This window comes from Grampus griseus (assembly GCF_964374135.1).
Source record: "Grampus griseus genome assembly, chromosome: 20".
NCBI lineage: Eukaryota > Metazoa > Chordata > Mammalia > Artiodactyla > Delphinidae > Grampus > Grampus griseus.
In genome coordinates, this window is record NC_139014.1 from 20,345,822 (window position 1) to 20,370,791 (window position 24,970).

Sequence of the window (24,970 nt, forward strand, 5' to 3'; positions counted from 1 at the left end):
TCAGTCATTCATTGGTGGATATAAAAGGACAGCTCTGATTGGCTTTTCGGATCGGTGCCAGTGAGAGCGCCTCAGGGATTGGCTTACCTGGTTTGGGCGGGCTAGCGGAAAGCTCAAACCGGAGTGGAAGCGCTCTCTTAACCGACGAACGTCTGTGGAGAAGAGGTTTGCTCCGTGATTGTCTCAGTTTGCTCCGGCATAGTCGCTTGCAGGGTTCTCGAGCCGTCCTTCACGACCGTCACCATGGAGATGTCACCACTGCAGGTACGGCTCGCGGAAGGGTCGCGTCGCGGGGCCTCAACGCGGCCCGGCATCCCTTCGGCTGCCTGTGAGAGAGGGAGGCGTCTGGGCTGTGGTCCGGCAGAGGCTGACTGGGCGTCGGTGTTCCGCGTCGATCCGGGTCCCCTGGGCTCGGCGTGATCGCGAAGAGGCTGAAACCCCTTTCTCGTGCTAATAGCGAAGTATTATCGGCTAACCTGGCTTCTAGGGTGTGCAGTTGTGTTTTTACTGTGTCTAGGAATTCACTTAGTCCTGGAGTAGATCGGTGGGATCATGGTCCGCGTGGGGCTTTAAGCGGCACAGACAGATGCTCTCCTCTTCTACCTGGGGCTGAAAATGGGATTGAACGCCCCTGACCTTGGAAGGTGCAGAGCAAGGCACAGGGTTCCCACTGTGCAGCCGGCAGCCCCGAGGTGCTCAAAATACATCCCTCCAGTGTTCAAAACGTTAACGTGCCCAAAGGATGGGACCCATAGCCTCGCAAACTGCTGCTGCTGCTGAATTAGAATCTATTATTTGCCTGGGACCTAGTAGGCACTCAGTAAATATGTGTGGAGTAGGTGAAAGAAGGGGGTGTATGCTATTGATGGCGTCTAACACGTAAAAGTATTTCCATGTCAGATACACTTGGCAAAATAATATGTCAATTTAAACGGACGCCTGGGAACCTGGCTGCAGTAACTTAAACTGCCATGTTTGTACAAAACGATGTCAACTCCACTGATAACTACTAAAAGGTTGTGATTTCTTATAGTGTGTGTAAGCAGATCACTATGATAGGTGTTTTGTTTATGGTTTCTGATAAACCCGTGACTCAAAATACCTTCTCTTCAATTTTTAAAAAATTGTCAGCCTGTAGATGACAATATGCAAGTCAACAAAACAAAGAAAAATGAAGATGCTAAGAAAAGACTGTCTATTGAAAGAATCTATCAAAAGAAAACACAACTGGAACATATTCTGCTCCGCCCAGACACCTACATTGGCTCTGTGGAATCAGTGACCCAGGTAAAACCAAGCTAATTAAATGCAGTTCCTAAGTAGTTAAAATGTATACTTTTCCAGGTTAATTTTCCGTACTTCATTTACTTGGAGTGTCACTGGAACTGACCTAATCTATCATGTATGTTATCCTACTAATCCAGAAGACTTTACAGTAGTCATGATGGTAAAATAGAATAAATATATGGTCAAAGTAACCATATTTCTTTGCCTTATTTCCAGCAAATGTGGGTTTACGATGAAGATATTGGCATTAACTATAGGGAAGTCACTTTTGTTCCTGGTTTGTACAAAATCTTTGATGAGATTCTAGGTGAGTGTATTCTTTTTTTTTTTTTAAACATCTTTATTAGAATATAATTGCTTAACAATGTTGTGTTAGTTTCTGCTGTATAACAAAGTGAATCAGCTATATGCAGGTGAGTATATGCTTTAATACAAAGGTCCACTGGTCAGATCCTTTCTAAGAAGTATCATTCCTAGCAAACCCTCTGTAGCCAGAAATCCTATCCTTTCAAACAACAGTTGGCAAAGGTGAGGCAGTCTACTGGAATCTAGGAAGTTGACTTCTTTCCTAGAAACGGGCCTATGAATAAAAATTGCTAAATGAACCTCATTAATGATATTCCTGTGCTGCTTGAGATTTTTTTCTTTTTATGTCTTAGAGTTAAAGGATGTTTTTTAAAATACTTTAATTTTTTACCAATGTGTATTTTATCTTCTTTCAGTCAATGCTGCAGACAACAAACAAAGGGACCCCAAAATGTCTTGTATTAGAGTCACAATTGACCCGTAAGTCTCTTGCTTAGTCTTTTGTTTTTTATAGCTCATTGTTACTGTTAGTTGCATTTACTTTGATTTATAGTAAAGTTGGCTTTTTTTTAAATGGGAGTTTGCAAAAGTGCAGAAAGGTAGAAGGCTAAAATGAACAATCTATGATACCTACAATCTAGATCCAACAGTTATCAACACTTTGCCATATTTGCCCCATCTATATTTTTTCTGAATCATTTCAAAATAAATTACAGTCTTTATGACACTTCATCCCTAAATATTTTAGTAAGCATCTCCACTAACTGCTCTAAGTATTCTGGAGTCTATAGCTGTTAACTTTTTCTCATGATGCTATTCAAATAGTAAACCAGCAGGTGGTGATAGAGAATAATTTGATCTAACATTTCTGCTTATAAATGTCCCCCTTTGTGGGTAGTCAGGGTGTTGCTTCCCCTTGTTATTAGCCTGATGAGTTATAACATAAACTATACTTTAGACTTTTTGGGAAACGTGTTAATGATGTACTCAAATGCTCCTAAGGACTTGATATCATAGTCTTTTAAAAAATGTTAAGCTAGATTTAGTTAGTCTTTTTTGTAGATAATACTCAGTACTATTTGTAATAAGAACCATAGTTTGTTTCCGGTTATAACTAAAATATATTATCTTCTTAGAATTAAAATAACTAAGAGATAAGTAAGTCCAAATAAATTTTTAGCATTTTATTGGCGAGCAGGGAAGTTTACAGTTAATAATGTCCTTTCATATTTGTTTTGCAATGTACTTTGTTGGGTGGGAAAGCTAAGGGTGCTGGGACAGTACAGATGATCCCCTTAAAAGTGATATAATAATATTGTTTCCAAATTTTGTCCTTTTCTTTCCATTGGGCATAAATCATTTCCCTTTGTTTATCCTAACATTTTAAAATTTCCTATTTTTTCAATATTATCAGTGTCTGCTCAGGTGTTGGAAAAGGATTGATTTATTGTTTTTCTCTTGGCTCCTATTTCAGGAGTGTTAGGAACTAAGCATGCCGACGTTCAAAAGGTGTATATGAAAAAGCGTCATAAAGAAATTGAGACTTGTGAACTCATGTATTTTAGAGATAATAATATTTAAATATTAAAAAATATTAAGCACTAATTTAACATCTGTTTTATAAAAATTTTTTTCACTCTTCTTTTCTTAGGGAGAATAATTTAATTAGTATATGGAATAATGGAAAAGGTATTCCTGTTGTTGAACACAAAGTTGAGAAGATGTATGTCCCAGCTCTCATCTTTGGACAGCTCCTAACTTCTAGTAACTATGATGATGAAGAAAAGAAAGTAACGGGTAGAGTATTGAGGAAAATAAAAAACATATTTGTTGCTGAAAAAAAATACATCTTTTAAATGACTGTCTGTGGCATAAAGGTTAAAAGCATGGAAATAAATCTCTGTAATTGAATAACATTGCCAGTGATTAAGAAATAAAGCTGTTAATGAGATAAGAACAATTAAATAGTATTTTACCTTTATTTGCCCAGGTGGTCGAAATGGCTATGGAGCCAAATTGTGTAACATATTCAGTACCAAATTTACTGTGGAAACAGCCAGTAGAGAATACAAGAAAATGTTCAAACAGGCAAGTAAATAGGTATCTTGTGCCTTGATTATAAATTGTACTATAGCAATTTATATTGGTATTAATGGTTTGACATAATTTATAAGCTATTACATCATGGGAAATTATTCATAAACATATATTGGGGGAGTTGGGGGGGGTTTTGGTTTTTGTTTGTTTGGGAGGGTTTTTTAGGACTTGTAAATTTGCGTTATTTAGTTCTAGTTTGTGAGATTACTTGAATTTTTTCTCTCTCCTCTATTCTTTATTTCCATAGACATGGAGGGATAACATGGGGAGAGCTGGTGAGATGGAACTCAAGCCCTTTAGTGGAGAAGATTATACATGTATTACCTTCCACCCTGATTTATCTAAGTTTAAAATGCAAAGCCTAGACAAAGATATTGTTGCACTGATGGTTAGAAGAGCATATGATATTGCTGGATCCACTAAAGATGTCAAGGTCTTTCTCAATGGAAATAAGCTTCCAGTAAGTACTTTCCTGGGTGTGGGCAATGAGGGAATTGAGATCATTGTCAAAGGCAATGCTGATTTTTTTTTTTCCATCCCATATATTTTTCTTAACCACTTCTCAAATATGTTCCTGTAAAGAAAACATTATGCTACATTTTTTTAAATCAGTTAGCTCATTTTAAGTTCACTAAAGTCTTTCTCAAAGAATCTCCTAAATAAATCCTTTTGTGTCTTTTAATGACCATCCTCTTATGCCCATCAGTGAACACCATTTCATTAGTTTTGAAAAATCTTTACAATCTACTTTTTAATTTACTTTAAATAAATTTTTCATACTATTATTTTTAATTCCTGTTTAGATAAAAGGATTCCGTAGCTATGTAGATATGTATCTGAAGGATAAGGTAGATGAAACTGGCAATGCACTGAAAATTATCCATGAACAAGTAAACCCCAGGTGGGAAGTGTGTTTAACAATGAGTGAAAAAGGCTTTCAGCAAATCAGCTTTGTCAACAGCATTGCTACTTCCAAGGTAATTTTATTTTTGAATTATTAATCATGATTTACCTTTACATATAAGTATTATTGTTTAAATTTATAAAATGAACTTGAATATTTGGCTACCTTGGCATAAAGGAAGCTAAATTAGATTTTTTTTAATGTTTTATTATTATAATTTTGAGGGTAATGAATTTACAGTTTGGTATTTTTCCTCATTAGGGTGGCAGACATGTTGATTATGTAGCTGATCAGATTGTGACTAAACTTGTTGATGTTGTGAAGAAAAAGAACAAGGGTGGTGTTGCAGTAAAAGCACATCAGGTATGATACTTTAACGCAGTGTTCTTTTTCTAAAGTCAAGAAAGAGGAGAAAGGCTATAAATAAAGCAAGGCATGAGTAAGTTTTTAGTGATTTATTATCAACTTTTACTGCAGGTAAAAAATCACATGTGGATTTTTGTGAACGCCTTAATTGAAAACCCAACCTTCGACTCCCAGACAAAAGAGAACATGACTTTACAAGTCAAGAGCTTTGGATCAACGTGCCCGTTGAGTGAAAAATTCATCAAAGCTGTGAGTACTTAGAGGAAAATAAAAAATAGAAGCACCTTCCTTTATTTTCCATTGCCCTTCTCAGCCCTGCAGAAATAAAGCTTCCTCCCACATGTCTTCTCACTCTGAAAAGGAAATAAAAAAACAACTCTTACCTCTTACCAGGTCTTACCAAGCCCTTAATCACCATCTATACACCATCTATATTTACCCATTACATGTCACCAGTTTAGATCACTACTGAATTTAACCCATCTAACTGCTTACCGAGCATTGAATGCCTAAAGTTGCTCTCAGTGGACACATCCAAAACTGAATTAGTTCTCTCCGTACTAACTGATCGCCATACAAGGAACTCCCCCACCCCCAGAAAACAAAACTATTTCCTGTTTTAGTCAAAGGCCCCAACTAACCACTAGGTTGCATAAATCTAAATCCAAATTCCTTAATTTGGCCTGCAAGACCCTGCCATTTCCAACCTCATCTCAGTACCACTTTTCCTACATTATCTAAGCTTCACTTCTACTGGCTTTAAATGACTCAAAAGCAGAGTACTCTTCCCCCTCCTTAGAGCTTTTTCACATTTCAGGCAGAGGATTACTCTGCCTGAAATGCTTTACACTTGGCTATTTTAAGTCTTTTTTTTTTAAATATTTATTTATTTATTTATTTATGCATGCTGTGCCAGGTCTTAGTTGTGGCACGTGGGATCTTCATTGCAGCATGCGGAATCTTTAGTTGCAGCATGCGGACTTCTTAGGTGCGGCATGCAGACTCTAGATGCAGCATGTATGCAGGATCTAGTTCCCTGACCAGGGATCGAACCCAAGGCCCCTGCATTGGGAGCACAGAGTCTTACCCAGTGGACCAAAGGGAAGTCCCCAACTACTTTAGGTCTTAAATGTCATTTCCTCAGGAAAGCTTTTACTTTCTACTTCTTTCCCTAAGTTTGTTCCCATATAACACTGGACATGCATTACTATATATAACATGCTTTTCACTTATCTGTAACACCTGTCACACTTGTAATTTCTCATTTTATTTCTGTCTTCCTTGTAGTAAACTAAACTCCTTGAGGACAAGGACCATGTCTAATTTGTTTTAACCAATAGATCTCCACATGCAGCTCAGTGCCTGGCACAATATAAGTATGTAGTCAATAAATATTTATTGAATGAATGAACCCAAAGGAACCAGCTCCCTCAGTAGTGGTAACCTGAGGCAGGAAGATGTGCCACCCTCTATCCAGACATTACTTTTCTACCTCTTTTCATCTTTGAATTCTTTTTATTTTTGTGTGAGCTCATTTGTACTCCAGATTTCTGACAGAACTCTTCTTCCCTAACATGAATCCTCTCATTTTCAGGCAATTGGCTGTGGTATTGTAGAAAGCATACTAAACTGGGTGAAATTTAAGGCCCAAGTCCAGTTAAACAAGAAGTGTTCAGCTGTAAAACATAACAGAATCAAAGGAATTCCCAAACTTGATGATGCCAATGATGCAGGTACACATTTAATCATGTTTCCAAACTTTAAATCTTGAAGTTCAGTTATTTGTTTTATTCATTAACAGCATACTGTGGGTATTTTTCCCTTGACACTTAATACTCAACGGAATATTTGTACTTTGTTAAAAATCAACCAGTTCCCTGTTATTGAACACTTGGGTCATTTCAATTTTTAGCTGTTAAAAGTAGTGTTGAGATGATTATTTGGGGGTATAAAACAAGAATGTTTATACAGTAATCTATTACCTAATGTAGAGGAGAAAAAAGTCTTCTCAACCTTCTTAGGTTCCTGGCTATCTCTGAAAATTAAACTGACAAAGACAGATTAACAGGAAAAAAGCATGTGAATTTATTTAATATGATTTTTTGTGACACCAGAAAATTGTAAGGAAATGCAGACTCAAAGAAATGGTTAAACCTAAGTGGTTTTATGCTAGTTTTGATGAAGAGTGGAAAGTTGTGGAAAGATATGATAGGATAATGATTATGAGCTAAGTATAGTAAACTTGGGGAAACTTAGCAAGGCCTTTTCATTCAGATTCTTGGTGACCCTCAATCTTGGATTAGAATATTCCTTTCCACCAGGTATAAAGAGGGCATCTCCTCATGAGGGTCTTACGACATGCTTCAGGGGCGAAGTTTAACGGGGAGGTTAGGAGATCTTTCTGCTTCTACCATTTTCTCAAAATTCCGTCAGCTTAAGGTATTCAGTATGCCAAGGTGCCATATTTTGGGGTAGCATGTCTTAAACCTCATCACCAACAAATATATTAAATGTAATATGATTAAATGAATGTTTAGCAACAGTATAATTGTCATGAGAAATTAGTCTAAGAAACTTAAGACTTTATTACAAACTTAAGCTAAACTATGGATCTAATTACTTACCTCCATTTGACTCCTCAGCCAACTTGTTATGAATTGTAAATTATTTGTGTTTTATCACATGTCTGAGTTAGTATATTTGAGGTTGAACTAAATGTGCTAATATTAATTTGTTTATTTTAGGAGGCCGAAACTCCACTGAGTGTACACTTATCCTGACAGAGGGAGACTCAGCTAAAACTTTGGCTGTTTCAGGCCTTGGTGTGGTTGGGAGAGACAAGTACGGGGTTTTCCCTCTTAGAGGAAAAATGCTTAATGTTCGAGAAGCTTCTCATAAACAGGTAGAATATATAAAAACTATCTTCAGAATCTAAATCTAATTTTATAATGCAGGACTTCATGCTTGTATTTCATTCCTTTATTGGGCATTTTGAAATACACCTTGGATATTTTTTTGTTATTTTAGGAAATTGGGTACACTATAGCATATCTTAACAGATCTTTCTGACTTACTGACATATAGGCTAGTAACTCAAAATACTGGAGTTCAAGAAAACCCAAGCAACATATACTGTTGTAATTCTTTGTTCTTTTAAAGTTTATAAACAAAATAGTACATTTTTGGCTATACATCCATTTCAGATAATGGAAAATGCTGAAATTAACAATATAATCAAGATTGTGGGTCTTCAGTACAAGAAAAACTATGAAGATGAAGATTCATTGAAGACTCTGCGTTATGGGAAGATAATGATTATGACAGATCAGGTCAGATTTATTATCAAATATTTTAAATTTTTAAATTTTATTTATTTATTTATTTTTGGCTGTGTTGGGTCTTCATTGCTGTGCGCTGGCTTTCTCTAGTTGCAGCAAGCAGGGGCTACTGTTCGTTGCAGTGCACAGGCTTCTCATTGCGTTGGCTTCTCTTGTTGCGGAGCACGGGCTCTAGGCATGCGGGCTTCAGTAGTTGTGGCACACGGGCTCAGTAGTTGTGGCACACGGACTTAGTTGCTCCGCGGCATGTGGGATCTTCCAGGACCAGGGTTCGAACCCGTGTCCCCTGCATTGGCAGGTGGATTCTTAACCACTGTACCACCAGGGAAGCCCGATAGCAAATATTTTAGATTGTTAACCTAAATTAAACACATCTTATTGTTGCATTGCTTTTCTGCCATGAAAGGAAATTACTTAACTGGAGCTTTGTTCATTATTTTTAATCCACATCTAATAAGATATATTATGTTTGTATTTTATGTATATTACATATATAAGTTAAGTGAGTCTGAATTTGAATAGCCTTTTTTTTAATCCCCATAGAAAAAATTTTGAGAAATTACCAGTAAGTCAATCATAATCTTTTTAGTTTCTAAACAATTCTTTTGTGTTTTGGCTTTCCAAATATTTCTAGGACCAAGACGGTTCCCATATCAAAGGCTTGCTGATTAATTTTATCCATCATAACTGGCCCTCTCTTCTGCACCATCGTTTTCTGGAGGAATTTATCACTCCCATTGTAAAGGTATACTAATTTCTAAGATACCATAATGGATATTTTAAGGCCCTACTCCTCAACCCTGGATACACATATAACCCCAGTGATGTATGATGGTATGCAGGGGACCCTGAAGTGTGGAAAGCCACAGCGATGTGTTTTTTACCTCAGGTGTCTAAAAACAAGCAAGAAGTGGCATTCTATAGCCTTCCTGAGTTTGAAGAATGGAAGAGTTCTACGCCAAATCATAAAAAATGGAAAGTCAAGTATTACAAAGGTTTGAAATGAAACTCACATAGAACTTCCCATTTTGTTATATTCCATTGTACAGTATTATATGGAGTAACTTGGTGTTCTTGGTTTTGTAGGTTTGGGCACCAGCACATCAAAAGAAGCTAAAGAGTACTTTGCAGATATGAAAAGACATCGTATCCAATTCAAATACTCAGGTCCCGAAGATGATGCTGCAATCAGCCTGGTGAGTTTGAGTGTATTTCACACATACCTTCTAGTTTTAAAAATCAATGCTTCAACTAGTCAGTTGAAACATTTAAATTTTCATATAATAAAATGTTTTATAAAATAGATTGTTTTTAGTAAGCATATCCCAAAGAAAGGAGCCAGATATTTTAGAAACTGAGTTTTTGTTGTTTATTTGTTAACTTTTTATAGAAGAAATATTTTGGAACCTATTCGTGCCAGTGACATCTTTTTCATCTTCTAATTTGTAGGCCTTTAGCAAAAAACAGATAGATGATCGAAAGGAATGGTTAACTCATTTCATGGAAGATAGAAGGCAACGAAAGTTACTTGGCCTTCCTGAGGTAAAAAAATGTTAAATATATCTCACAAAATGTACTATTTATTACCTTTAGAATTGACATTATAGCAAATTAAAGTTACTGAATAATAAGTACCTCAGTTAAAAAGTTAATGGATAACTATTTATAAATATCCTTATTCTTATTTAGACTGCTGCATAAATGTATTGGACCTGAAAAAAACTACAGAGTCAATGCACTTTTTTCCTGATTGTGCAGCAATTAAATTCATTTTGTCTTTAAAACATAAAATACTTCATAATTCTTTGCTTTTGAGGGAGTTAACAATTATCATAGAAGTGATAATGCTAACATGTGTTTTTGTTTTATTTTTGTATTAAGCATTGTTAAGACCATTGATATTTTTTATTTTAAACTAGATCATGTAATACTCTCTTTGGTTCCTCAGGATTACTTATATGGGCAAACTACCACATATCTGACATATAATGACTTCATAAATAAGGAACTTATCCTGTTCTCAAATTCTGATAATGAGAGGTCTATCCCATCTATGGTGGATGGTGAGTTCTATTTTTATCATAAGATGGGAATCAATGCCCCGAAATGGTTAATTTGAGGATATTAATATTTGCACTTCTTTCATTTTAAAGGTTTGAAGCCAGGTCAGAGAAAGGTTTTGTTTACATGTTTCAAACGGAATGACAAGCGAGAGGTGAAGGTTGCCCAGTTAGCTGGGTCAGTAGCTGAGATGTCCTCTTATCATCATGGTGAGGTAAACACATAATCTATAATGTTTCCAGAAAGCATTATAGCAGAAATACCTGCAAAGTCATTCTCCAAACAGTTGATGAAAGTATAAGCTATACATCCATAGTAGAGAACAATGTGGTGGAATATATCAAACTATAAAATTGCTTATTTTTTGACCTAACAAATCTGTTTATAAAAATAATGTTCCTGTAAGGATACTATAATAGATCAAAAGATATGCAAGGATCTGTGTTCAAAGAGATTTAGTGATGTTTGCTATAACTTTGTTACGCCAAAATTTAGACATGGAAAGTGTCCATCAATTGGAAAATTATTATAAATTATGACACATCTATGAATGGAATTAGTGATATAACTTAAGTAAATCTATATGTACTAACATTGAAGAATGTCCATGTTCTATTGTCAGGTGAGGGAAAAGAAAAAAGGGGCAGAATAATACTTAAAGGAAGGATACACTCCAAATTGTTAACTTTGGTTATCGCTGGGAATTGGAAAGGGCAACTTTCCAATTTTTCATATATGTCTAAATTGTTTGACTTTATATCAATACAAACATACACCTGTTCATTTTTTATTTTGTAATTGAAATTGCTTTTTTTGCATTTATTATGTAAAACAGTTTTAAAGAATTAGATTGCCTATAAGTTTCTAGAACCTTAAAGGTAATGATTGTCTTGCCTGTTGCTTCAATCAAAATATGGCAGGTACTCAGTAAGTGTTCACATAGTAAACATTTGTTGAATGCTTAGCATGTACCAAGTATACAAAGATAAATCATACATGTTCTCTACCTTTAAGGTATAATCACAGTTTAACCAGAGGATTATATCTCACATACAAACACACACACACACACACACCCCCTATAGAATAGTGATACATGCTAGAATAGAAATGAGCAAAATGTTTCACACAAAGGAGGAAATATTTCATTCTGCTGAGGGTGAATAGAGGAGCTATACCTTCAAGGTTGAGTAGGACTTGATAGAAATTACTGGAAGGCAAGATCCCTGAACTTGGAGCCAGAATTCTTAGGTTTAGGGTACTACTCCTGCCATGTATTTATCTGGGAAAAGCCAATAAATATCTACACTTCATAAAACCTTACAGGATTATAGTGAAACACACTCATGATAACAAACATGTTATTATTGAGAGACTACAGATTAGATTAATGAATCTTTTTCCCCCCACCCACAGATGTCACTAATGATGACCATTATCAATTTGGCTCAGAACTTTGTGGGTAGCAATAATCTGAACCTCTTGCAGCCCATTGGTCAGTTTGGTACCAGGCTGCATGGTGGCAAGGATTCTGCTAGTCCTCGATACATCTTCACAATGCTCAGGTGGGTATGCTTCCGATTTTTTTGTGAATTGCCATTTCCGATTTTGAAGTATTGTGAGATTTAGTTGACCAAAAATAGAAAAATCCAGTTAATCGGAAAATAGATTTTTGATGCAGATGCTTGGATTATTAATTGTTTAAAACTAGCTCTTTAAAGTTTAACTATGCTACTCTTTGCAATGAGTAGAAAGTCAAAAATCTATTTCAGTTTGATAGCTTAGCCTTTGTATCCCTTAGAAGTATTGTTTCCTTGCCAAACTATAAATGTTTTTACTCCCATTTCTTTTATTTTATTCTCTTTCTCCATATAGAGCGGTGGTTCTCAACCAGGGTAGATTTTACCCTTCAGGGCACATGTGGCAATGTCTGGAGACATTTTTGATTGTCATGACTAGGGAGCCATGCCACTGGCATCTAGTGAGCAGAGGCCAGGGATATTGCTAAACACTCTGTAATGCACAGGGCGGCACCCCCACGGCAAAGAAGAAAGATGGCAGTAGTGCCAAGGTTGGGAAACCCTGTAGAGTTTGAGCCGGAGTAAAGAACTTGATTCTTCTTAAATACCACAAGTTGAAATTTTACTTCCTTTACAAGTCTATGGAAAGTACATTATGAGTGGTCAGTTTTCACCTGTCATCTTATTCAACTTTTCAACAGCATAGGGTACGGTAATCACTCCATCCTTGAAAGTCTTCTTTCATTATTTGTCCTCCAAGACACCAGACTGTTGGTTCTCCTCCCTATTAGTCTTCACTGGGTCATTCTCATCTTCCCAACCTCCAAATACTGGCCTGCCCTAGGGCTCCTTCATCAGACCTCTTTCCACTAACTATACTGCCTTCCCATCCATGGATGGTACCTCGTACATCCAGTCTCATAGCTCCAGCCCTACCCTCTAAATTTCATGTCCCCTCTCAACATTTACCACCTGGATGTCTAATAAGTATCTCAAACGTTAAATTCAAAACCATATCCTTAGTCCCTTTCTCAGTAAATGGAAAGCCATCCTTCTAATTCTCAGGCTCAAAATTTGGAGTTACCTTTGACTCCTTTTCTCCACATTTGCATCCCTGTGGGCTCCACATTGGAAAATACTAAGCCACCCCATTCATTATATTCATACAGACTATTATATTCTACCATTCTTCTTTCTTTTGGCAGCCAGTTGATTTTTTAAAATAGGTTACTCTGGTTCAGAACCTTCCAACTTCTTCCTTCAGAGAAAAACTAAAGCCCTATTTTAGCAAACCAGACTCTATATGATATGTGCTCCCACTCCCCATGTCTTTTGATTCCATCTCCTACTATCTCTGCTTCAAACACACCTGGCCTCTTTGCCTATAGTCAAACATGCCTTCAGGGCCTCTGACTTACTGGTCCCTCTGCTTGCAGTACTCTTTCTCTCAGTTTCTTCTCTGCTCAAATGTTATCCTATCAGAAAGTGCTTACCATTCCTTAGCATCCCCTCAATCAATCTTAGCTACTTTATTTTTCTATTTAGCATTTACCGTACCGCCTGACAAAATGCCTGTACTAGAATATCTCCCTGTACTGAGCTCCTTAAAGACTGAGGCTTTATATCTGCAGTGCCTGGCATGTAGAAAGTACTCAAAAAATAATATTGGTAAATGAATATTAGTCAGCAAGTAAAGCCAAAGTAATTTTCATGTATATATCTGAGATAACATATGTTCTTTCCGTGAAAGTTGTGTCAAAGCCAATATTTTTCTAAAATAACATTCTTTGTTTTCTTTAGCCCTTTGGCTCGGTTGTTATTTCCACCAAAAGATGATCACACGTTAAGGTTTTTATATGATGACAACCAACGTGTTGAGCCTGAATGGTACATTCCTATTATACCCATGGTGCTGATAAATGGCGCTGAAGGAATTGGTACTGGGTGGTCCTGCAAAATCCCCAACTTTGATGTTCGTGAAGTTGTGAATAACATCAGACGTTTGATGGATGGAGAAGAACCTTTGCCAATGGTAACTATTCTGTGGTACTAGGAACCTTATTAGTTTTCCTCTGGTTTCAATTCAGCAGTTGATATGGTTAAAGAAGACACAAATAGAAAATTTATTTCATGCTTAATATTAGATTTATTGTTTAATGCTGTTGGGATTTGTTTTAGTATCACATTTAGAAAATATTCTTTTTTAAAATACTAATTTAGCTTCCAAGTTACAAGAACTTCAAGGGTACTATTGAAGAGCTGGCTCCAAATCAATATGTGATTAGTGGTGAGATGTCTATTCTTAATTCTACAACCATTGAAATCTCAGAGCTTCCCATCAGAACATGGACCCAGGTACGTAATTATGGGTTTCTTTTTTGATTTTTGTGATAGGGGAAACATTTTTTATACTGATGTTTGTTGAATATTCAGGAGCCTATGTTTGAGAAACTTACAGAAGGATTATTTCTTTCTTTAGACATATAAAGAACAGGTTCTAGAACCCATGTTGAATGGCACTGAGAAGACACCCCCTCTGATAACAGATTATAGGGAATACCACACAGACACCACTGTGAAGTTTGTTGTGAAGATGACTGAAGAAAAACTGGCAGAGGCAGAGAGAGTTGGACTACACAAAGTCTTCAAACTCCAAACTAGTCTCACATGCAACTCTATGGTATGTCTTGTTTCATGAGAAATATATATGTTTCCATTTATATTAAAGATTAATATCAATTTTAAAAGGATATCTTAGGCTACTTTTACAGTTTCAAAGGATAAAGTCATTTCTCTAAAACGATTAAAGTTTAGCCAATTTATCTGTTGTTGACTCCAATCTTGTTTTTCTTTTCTAGGTGCTTTTTGACCACGTAGGCTGTTTAAAGAAATACGACACAGTGTTGGATATTCTAAGAGACTTCTTTGAACTCAGGCTTAAATATTATGGATTAAGAAAAGAATGGCTTCTGGGGATGCTTGGCGCTGAATCTGCTAAACTGAATAATCAGGCTCGCTTTATCTTAGAGAAAATAGATGGCAAAATAATCATTGGTATGTTTTTGGAACAATAACTTCCTGTACTAAAATTACTATCGTACCTCACTTCCTTTAAACATTTTTGGTGAGAGGGATGATGGAGAGGGCGGGCAAAATCCGTTTATTTCCACTGGTTACACGTACAGGTATTTCTTTCAAATACCTAAATTAGCATTTATAGTTTAAAAGAGATAGCTTTTCCTAGATTGAGCGTCGTGAGAAATCAAGATTTAGTTAACATTTAGACAGGAAAAGAACAGAGAGCTAGAAGAGGTCCCTGTGTAAACTGATTGATAAAGAGCAGAGATAAGTCTGATAGAAAAACAAAAAAAGGAAGGAGGATTTTAAATGGCTTATATTATAAGTAAATGGTATACTCAAGACTGAAAGTCATGTCTAAGGGAATTTTTTTAAGACATTCTAGAAGCAACTAAATCAGAGTTTAAGTAACCAGGAAGAAAACAGTTTTGACTAAAGCTGGAGGGTTGAAAGAAATGGCTCAGCTCTGGCCAGAGTAAACTAGAAAAGCCAGGTAACTATGGGTTGTAGTAGCAAGTCCCAAAACATGACAACACAAGTTACCAGTGATCACAGGATCATTTTCTGATGGTACATGAAAATGTTTAACTTAGTAGTTACATGTTCATTTTCATGGATATTTTAAAATACAATAACGATGGCATATCAGTCCCCTAATTTCACAGATGATATTGCTTAAGACAAAGCTAAAATAAGTAATATTGGATATGACTCAAGGAAAAATAAAAAGTAAAAAGTATTTAGTTGACTGGAATTTAGGAAATACTAGAGACTATCCAGTCTTCTTGAGGAGTAAATATAGAGGGCCTAAAAGTGTGACCTATATCAAGTTAATTGATGAAAGGTGGTACTCAAAACCTCACTCTATTATAACTAGTAACTCTCAGTGTCCCTCAAAGTCTAACAAATTGATTGCAGTAAACTTTGGGAGAGGGGTGCTATAGAAAAAAGGGAACAAATGCATTATAGGGGACTATAATCAAGAGAAATCAATGTCTGAATGAGTGGCACTAAAAACTTGCCCACTCGGGTGTTGAAATTAAAAGACCAGGGAGGAGACTCCCCTGGTGGCGCAGTGGTTAAGAATCCTCCTGCCGGGCTTCCCTGGTGGCGCAGTGGTTGAGAGTCCACCGGCCGATGCAGGGGACACGGGTTCGTGCCCCGGTCCTGGTAGATCCCACATGCCACCGAGCGGCTGGGCCTGTGAGCCATGGCCGCTGAGCCTGCGCGTCCAGAGCCTGTGCTCCGCAACGGGAGAGGCTCCTGCCAATGCAGGGGACGTGGTTTCAAGCCCTGGTCCGGGAAGATCCCACATGCCACGGAGCAACTAAGCCCGTGCGCCACAACTACTGAGCCTGCGCTCTAGAGCTCGCAAGCCACAACTACTGAGCCTGCGTGCCACAACTACTGAAGCCCGTGTGCCTAGAGCCCGTGCTCCGCAACAAGAGAAGCCACCGCAATGAGAAGCCTGCGCACCGCAACGAAGAGTAGCCCTGGCTCGCCGCAACTAGAGAAAGCCCATGAGCAGCAGTGAAGACCCAACACAGCCAAAAATAAATAATAAATAAATAAATTTTAAAAATAAATAAATAAATAGAAGACCAGGGGATATAATTGAGGTCAATATTTATCAGAAATAAAGGTTTTGATTGTCTTGTTATTCAAGTTATGATTAAGTCACTACCTCATATATGATTTGACTGCCCCCTTGTGGTAATTTACATTTGTCAGTGGTTTAGGAGCAGACTTGACTATCCACCAGGATGTACAAATTTATGCAAGAAGACAGTTTAATCTCCAGTTTTAATCTTTTCACTTAATATGGTAAAACCTTATCCCTTTCCTAAAATATTGCTCAAAACTACTATCTCTGTTCACATTTGTTTAAACAGAAAACAAGCCTAAGAAAGAATTAATTAAAGTTCTGATTCAAAGAGGTTATGATTCGGATCCTGTGAAGGCTTGGAAAGAAGCCCAGCAAAAGGTAACTTCTTGGTTAGCATTTTCTGTCTTATTAAAGACTATGTATAGTCTAATGTCTATGTTTCACATTTCCTATTAAAGCTACATTTTAATTTCTCCTTTAGGTTGCAGATGAAGAAGAAAATGAAGAGAGTGACAATGAAAAGGAAACTGAAAAGAGTGACTCTGTAACAGATTCTGGACCAACCTTCAACTACCTTCTTGATATGCCTCTTTGGTATCTAACCAAGGAAAAGAAAGATGAACTGTGCAGACTAAGAAATGAAAAAGTGAGTTGTTGATGGATAGTACATGTTGCTTGGTTGTATTCCAATGGTGAAAGTAAATTGTGTGCTTTGGGAAAATGCTGTTTATGCACATAAATTAACTTAATTTTCTGACTATCTTATGAAGGAGCAAGAGCTAGAAACATTAAAGAGAAAGAGTCCATCAGATTTGTGGAAAGAAGACTTGGCTGCTTTTGTTGAAGAGCTGGAGGTATGTAGTTTATAATGCCTGTGTTAGAATTTTTATTAATGAAATAATGTATTCTAGCAATATACCTCTTTGTCAAGAAATTTCACAATTGGCAATAGAAAGAATATAGGAGGCATGGAGATACATTCCAAGATAACACATAAAATAACATTGTTAGAAACTAGTTAGAATAAAGTAAATGGTGCCAAGAAACATACTACCTAAAAGTTTTTGGACAAAGAGGGGAAAGGGCAGGAGTTGATTTTTCACCTATTGGGACTGAGAAGATAAAGAGAATTCAAACACGGAAGAAAACCAGCCCAGTCCCTCAAGTAAACCTGAAAGGACAAAAATAGTTTCCTTCAGGGCTAGCTAATCAGTAGTTTCAGGAGATCCTCTGTTACCAAAATTGCTAATGTGGTTTGTTCTCCAGTATTATCTTAACATAAGAAAAAGTATTTCATAAATTAAGATAAAAGGCCTAACATGTAGATTTATATTATTGTACTTCAGTTTGGATGTCCAGCTTGTAATCAGTTGATTGGATAAATGTACATTACTGGAATCACATCCTTTCTTATTTCTTAATTGAGTTTACAAAGTATGCCTTAATATTGGTGGTATACTTGATAGAACAGCTTATCACAAATTTATGTTAAGATGTAACAAATTGAAATCAGTTTAACCGTTGCCTTTTATTCTGTCCCTATAAAGTGGCATCGATGCTGTAATGTCTTTGTTAGCTTATAAACTTGCTTTCTTTTTTTTTTTTCTTACATCTTTATTGGAGTATAATTGGTTTGCAATGGTGTGTTAGTTTCTGCTTTATAACAAAGTGAATCAGTTATACATATGTTCCCATATCTCTTCCCTAAACTTGCTTTTTTATATCAACCTTTTGTAGGCTGTTGAAGCAAAGGAGAAACAAGATGAACAAATAGGACTTCCTGGGAAAGGTGGGAAAGCAAAGGGGAAAAAAACACAAAGGGCAGAAGTTTTGCCTTCTCCATGTGGAAAAAGAGTCATCCCCCAAGTGACCATAGAGATGAAAGCAGAGGCAGAAAAGAAAATTAAAAAAAAAATTAAGGTAATACTCTTGAAAGCATTATACATAAAACACTTTAAGTATTTTTCCACTTAAAATTGAACTAATCATAAAACTTCTAATCCCGTACTCAGGAATTTATCAACTAATCATAACTTTCCTTTCTTATGAGCCTGATTTTTTTAATGTTTAAGTATCTTGAAAAAGTCATACCCATACCCTTTTTTATTCAGAGCTCTTAGCCAAAATACAAAGAAAAAAAAAATCACTCTTTGACAGATATATATTTGTATATTTGACCTTATATTATTCCAAATAATAAACGGGCAGAACTTAACCATTTTTGTCTTGCTGTCTTTTAGAATGAAAATACTGAAGGAAGCTCTCGAGAGGATGGGATGGAAATAGAAGGCCTAAAACAGAGATTAGAAAAGAAACAGAAAATAGAACCAGGTATTAAAACATTTTAAGGAAAATCATATAGAGTTGAGACTAAATTATGTTTGTTACCTAGTACGTTCCATACAGATGTTCAAAAGTTCTTATTGAGGTACATGAAGAAGGGCTATATCTGAAGTATACTTGAACTTCCCTAACATTGTCCTTGGGATTTGATTTATTTTAGAAGAGATCATTTTGTAATGAAATACTTTGTTGGGATCTAAAGAAAGTGTTCAGTTTATTAGATTTCACTTTCTAGCCAGTTATGAGGTTTTAATATATGTAATATATTCATATGTAAAGCTTCTTGAGGACAGTCACCATATCTTAGTCATGTTGTTTTATCCCTAGAGTTCAACACCATGCCTGGGATATACTTAACACTCACTCAGTAAATTAAATAGAAGTAAAAATTCTGTTAACCATTTGATTATGCCTTTACTGAATATCTACTTTTTTCTAACTTCTTCATTGAGATATTCACATACCAAATTCACTCATTTAAAGTGTACCATTCAGTGGTTTTAGTATACTCAGTTTTAGAACAGTTTCTTGTCCTGGAAAGAAACACTGTACGCAATTACTGGTCACCCCCCATCTTCTCCCAACTCCCCCTCCCTCTAGGCAACCACCAATTTACTTTCTGTGTCTAGATTGCCTATTCTGGACATTTCCTATGAATGGAATCATATAATATGTTCTTCTGTGGCTGGCTTCTTCACTTAGCATGTTTTCAAGGATCATTCATGTAGTAACATGTATCAATACTTCATTCTATTTTGTTGCCAAATAGTTTTTCATTGTATGAATATACCACATTATATTTATTTGTTCGCCAGCTGCTAGATGTTTGAATTGTTTCCACTTTGGGGCTTTTATATTTCTTTGGCGAAATGTCTATTCAGATCCTTTGCCCATTTTTTAATTGGGTTATTTATCTTTTTATTGTTGAGTTAGTTGTAAGAGTTCTTTATATTCCAGATGCCAGACCTTTATCAGATATATGATTCTCAAATATTTTCTGCCAGCCTGTGGATTATCTTTTCATTTTCTTGATGGTGTCCTTTGAAGCACAAGTTTTTAATTTTGATGAAGTCTAATTTATCTTCTTTTTTTCTTTTGTTGCTCATGTTTTTGGTGTCATATCTAATCTTTTGCCAAATCCAAGGTCATTAAGATTTACCCCTAGGGTATTCCCTGGCAGTCTAGTGGTTAGGACTCCATGCTTTCATTGCTATGGGCCCGGGTTCAATCCCTAGTTGGGGAACTAAGATCCCACAAGCTGTGCGGCATGGCGAAAAAGAAGAAAAGAAAAGATTTACCCCTTATCTTCTTCTAAGAGTTTTTAGTTTTAGCTCTTACATTTAGGTAATTTTGAATTAAGTTGTATATGGCATAAGGAAGGGGTCAACTTCATTCTTTTGCATGTGGATATCCAGTTGACCCAGCACCATATATTGAAAAACCTTCTTCCCTGTTGAATTGTCTTCACCATTGCCAAAAATCTATTGACCATAAATATTAAGGTTTATTTATGGATTCTTAACTATTCCATTGATTGATGTATATGTCTATCCTTGAGTATCTACTTTTGATAGATAACGTTCAGTTCTGTGGGGAATACAAAGATGAATAAAATAATTGGAAACATCTTAGTATTAAAAAGAAGTAATAAAAGTATGTTGTGTGTGCTGTGTTGTGGAAAATTATATATTGGCCTTATAATACAGCACATATTTAACTTTAAACCTACCTAGCAATCAATTAGCATATAAAAGCAGTGAATCAGATAAGTATTTTGAACATTCACGTTTCCCATCACTATCTCAAGTCTTGTGAGGACACAAGAAGTGGGGAAGCATGGCGCTTACCCTCAAGAGGTTTATCAGGAAAGAAAGGTAAAGCAGTACATACTAGCCATTGTAGGGATTTAGAGAAAGGTGAGATCAGTGTGGGTACATGTAGATTGCAGAGGCTTTGTGAAAGAGGTAAAACTTGGTTTAGAGTCTTAAAGATTGGGTAAGATTTAGGTATTCTAGACTGGGAGAAGGCAAATGGACATATAATATGCATGGGACGATGAGAAGGCCCCTTAACAGAGTGGAAAATAGTAGAAAATAGTTAAACCAGATTATGGAGAGTTAGAAAACCAGGTTGTTGGAGGAGGATGGATAAGATTAGATTCAACTAGGAGATATGAAATAGGTAGGTGTATGAAGGAAGAATATGAAGAAAGGACTAAGTCAGATCAATAAGGAGTCTGTCCTTATCTTTGGGCCTAGATGAGGGAAATAAATAGCAAAGGATTGGTATGAGAGACATTTGAGGAAAAGAATTAACAAGACTTAGTGACTTTAAACCTCCTTAACTCAGCCATTAAATGCTCCTCGAGGTTCGGTCCCAGCCATTCTGTTCCCTTTGAGCTGTTTCCCTCGCCTTGACTTCAGCAGTAACCTTCTGTTGATCTTGCATCTGTTCTTGTGCCTTTCCCATCTCCACACTACAGTCTGAGAGAACTCTAAAATGCAAATCTGGTCATATTGATTCCCTGTTTAAAACAAAATCCTTAACAAGACCAGCCACTCTCTTGGGACTTCCCCGGTGGTCCAGTAGTTAGACTCCGCCTTCCAATGCAGGCGGCGGCGCAGGTTCGATCCCTGGTCGGTCAGGGAACTAAGGTCCCACATGCCGCGGGGTGCAGCCAAAGACTTTTAAAAAAAGACCAGCCACTCTCCCTCTGACTTCTGCTTTCCAGCCATAATGGATTTCTTTCAGTTTCCTAAGTGCACTATGTTTTCTCACAGGGCTTTGTACATGTTATTTCCTAAACTGGAATGTTTTGTCATCCAACTCCCTTCAACTAGTTAACTTAAGCATCTCTTTCTTGGAAAACCCTCTTATTTATATACATATGCATACATACTACATGCCCTATGTAAACATATATACCATGTGGGATTATTATTATATATGGGATTAGATAACCAAACTATAAGCTCCACAGAAAGGGGGACTATGTCCTTTTCTGTTCACCATTCTATTCCCAGTACTAGCACAGAGTTCAATAAATATTTGAAGGATGGATGGATGATAGATGGAGAAAAGTGAGTCAAAGAATATGTAAACATGGTTAATTCCTATCTCCCTTCCAGGTACCAAGACAAAGAAACAAACTACATTGCCATTTAAACCAGTCAAGAAAGCCAAAAAGAGAAACCCCTGGTCTGATTCGGAATCAGATATAGACAGTAACGAAAGTAATTTTGATGTCCCTCCCCGAGAAAAAGAGCCACGGAGAGCAGCAAGTAAGGAAGAGTGAAGATTTGAATGGGCAATCTATTTCAAGGCACATAATCCCAGAAATTGTTATATCTTAGAGCAGTAATTACATTTTTGAGAAACTAAAACATCTTTTAGAAGATTAAACTGAAGCTTATATCTTCAGGAAATGTTATATTAATCTGTGGATTAAATATTTCTCCTGTTATCCTCTTTGATTCTTTGTATATGTATATTTTTAACAGCAAAAACCAAATTCACAATGGATTTGGATTCAGATGAAGATTTCTCAGATTTTGATGAAAACACTCAAGATGAAGATCGTGTCCCATCAGATGCTAGTCCACCTAGGACCACAACTTCCCCAAAGTAAGTATCCTCTCTAATAGGGATTTTATCATGATTGTTTTTAATAGCTGAGGATATATTCTTTGTTGACACATTTAGAATTGGTCATCAGGATTTTTTTATTATTATTATTCTAGACATACTAACAAAGAACTGAAGCCACAGAAAAGTGCCACATCAGGTATGTTAAGTAAAAGTAGTGAGATGTCTGCTTTATTGGAGCACTCAGGTCCACCCGGCTTCTAACCCGGCCTACATCATCCAAGTCCTGTCTTTGAAAATAAATGTGGGTTCTTGTTAGCATTACATTGATATTGTTCATTAGGTTTAGTTTTGCACATAAATAGGTTCTACATTTAAACTAAATGTACTAAAAGTAATCATTTGCTTGCCAGGTACTATGCTAGGTGCTAGAGATACAAAAACTTATTGTTTGCTCATGAAGAACTCAGTAATTAGAACAGAGTTATAAAAGCGTGTTTGAAATATTCCAGGAAAGTCACAGACTTTGTGTTTAAATAGAAATTCAGAGCAGGGACAAAAGCAGTAAACAGATTTTCATGTATTGCTTATATGTATTATTTTCCTTTCCATTTGAAGTAACGGACCTTAACGCTGATGATGCCAAGGATAATGTACCACCTCCTCCAAGCTCTCCTGCTGCTGATTTCCCAGCTGCAACTAAAACCACAAACCCTGTTCCTAAAAAGAATGTGACAGTGAAGAAGATGGCAGCAAAAAGTGAGCCTCAGTCTTTGAGATGGGTTAATATTGGGATTAGCTACTGGCTGCCACAAGTCAGCTTCAATTTTTATTCCCCAAATTTACTATATTGAAATTAAGCCTTTACCAACTGAAAACAAATCTTTAGATCTTCATAATCAAAATTGCTAGTCAAAAGGTTTAAAAATAGCATGTTTCTCAAAATGCCAGGTGTTAGTTAGCTCATTTCTATGACAGGGATGGGAGTTAGAAACAGTTGCAAATGTTTAACATGAAGCATATACCTACAAAAAAATCATATGCTTAAGAATACTTTGATTCTCTAATGCATTTCATCTCTGTTAGGTTGTCTTTTCCTATGTTAAATATAAGCAGTCAACAGGTTGCTAAAGAAGGTTCACTGTGGGAACAATTCAGCTAAGAGTGTCCCTGACAAATTCCTGTGTTCACTTGCAGGTCAGTCTTCCACCTCTACTACAGGGGCCAAAAAAAGGGCTGCACCAAAAGGAACCAAAAAGGATCCAGACTTGGATTCTGATGTCTCTAAAAAGCCTAATCCCCCCAAAACCAAGAGTCACCGCAAAAGGAAGCCGTCCACTTCTGATGATTCCGACTCTAATTTTGAGAAAATGATTTCTAAAGCAGTCACAAGCAAGGTATTTATCCTAGTCAGTCCTTTTGCTGTAGGTATTTTGAAGCACATAACCAAGCTTTGCTCCTAATAATTTGGCACATTTTTAAGGAAATAAATTTAAATCCCATAGTCCGTTAGCCTTTTACTCTACGTAGTTTAGTTGTAAAAAAGTTAAATATGCCACTAATTAGTCAATGAGAGAGTTGCCTTCAGTCTATTTCTTTCCTTTCTATTTTTTTTAAAAATTTATTTATTTATTTTTGGCCCCGTTGGGTCTTCATTGCTGCACGTGGGCTTTCTCTAGTTGCCGCGAGCAGGGTCTACTCTTCGTCGTAGTACGCGGGCTTCTCACTGTGGTTCTCTTTTGGAGCACGGGCTCTAGGCACGCAGGCTTCAGTAGTCGTGGCGCGCGGGCTCTAGAGCGTAGGCTCAGTAGTTGCGGTGCACGGGCTTTGTTGCTCTGAGGCATGTGGGATCTTCCCGGACCAGGGCTCGAACCTGTGTCCCCTGCATTGGCAGGCGGATTCCCTGTGCCACCAGGGAAGTCCCAATTTCTTACTACTCATTAGAAGGTGGAAAACTCCTTGAGTTGTAGTCTGTTGATATATTTTTTGCATCGAAATTCTGCTGTCAGGTTGACATTGTACAAACTACTTGGGCTTTTCTCTTTTAGAAACCCAAGGAGGACAGTGATGACTTCCACCTGGACTTAGACTCAGCTGTGGCTTCTCGGGCAAAATCGGGACGGACAAAGAAACCTATAAAGTACCTCGAAGAATCAGATGAAGATGATCTGTTTTAAAATGTGAGGTGATTATTTTAAGTAATTGTCTTATTGAGCTCAAGACTGGTTTTAAATTTATGTGAATCTCTCAGTTTCTTCCCCTCTGAATTTAGTTTGGGGAAGGTAGTTTTAATTCAGAACCATCAAAGTGAAGTAGAGCCCAAGTGTCCCTTATCTTTATATAATACTGTCTAAGTAGTGACCATCTCGTGGGATTGTTTTTTCTCTGCTTTGTATATGTATTGAGTCTGTTTTCTTTTGTCTTTTAAATCTGATTTTAGGTTCTTCTGGGCTCTAGAGGCAGTTGTGTGGTCACTTCA

General features: G+C 36.7%; 1 protein-coding gene across 3 annotated transcripts; it reads left to right on the forward strand.

Moving 5' to 3' along the window:
* Positions 1-243: 243 nt before the first annotated feature.
* On the forward strand, positions 244-24,668 carry TOP2A (DNA topoisomerase II alpha; the record flags this gene model as incomplete). 3 transcript variants are annotated; one of them, XM_082679764.1, is made up of 35 exons in its annotated part: positions 244-264; positions 1,132-1,287; positions 1,504-1,594; positions 2,010-2,073; positions 3,245-3,390; positions 3,584-3,681; positions 3,938-4,150; positions 4,494-4,667; positions 4,856-4,957; positions 5,072-5,209; positions 6,555-6,693; positions 7,705-7,862; positions 8,164-8,289; positions 8,933-9,043; positions 9,188-9,293; positions 9,385-9,494; positions 9,748-9,840; positions 10,247-10,361; positions 10,452-10,573; positions 11,776-11,924; positions 13,680-13,911; positions 14,100-14,234; positions 14,359-14,559; positions 14,738-14,933; positions 16,850-16,941; positions 17,045-17,209; positions 17,334-17,417; positions 18,301-18,483; positions 18,804-18,894; positions 22,035-22,187; positions 22,407-22,530; positions 22,647-22,705; positions 23,110-23,250; positions 23,689-23,888; positions 24,540-24,668. In XM_082679764.1, 35 exons carry the CDS (start codon positions 244-246, stop codon positions 24,666-24,668), a joined length of 4,617 nt encoding a protein of 1,538 aa, XP_082535890.1. The 3 variants fall into 3 exon arrangements, with proteins under 3 accessions (XP_082535890.1, XP_082535891.1, XP_082535892.1); XM_082679765.1 differs by having other exon boundaries at positions 22,647-22,690; XM_082679766.1 differs by lacking the exon at positions 23,110-23,250 and having other exon boundaries at positions 22,647-22,690.
* Between the last annotated feature and the right edge of the window lie 302 nt (positions 24,669-24,970).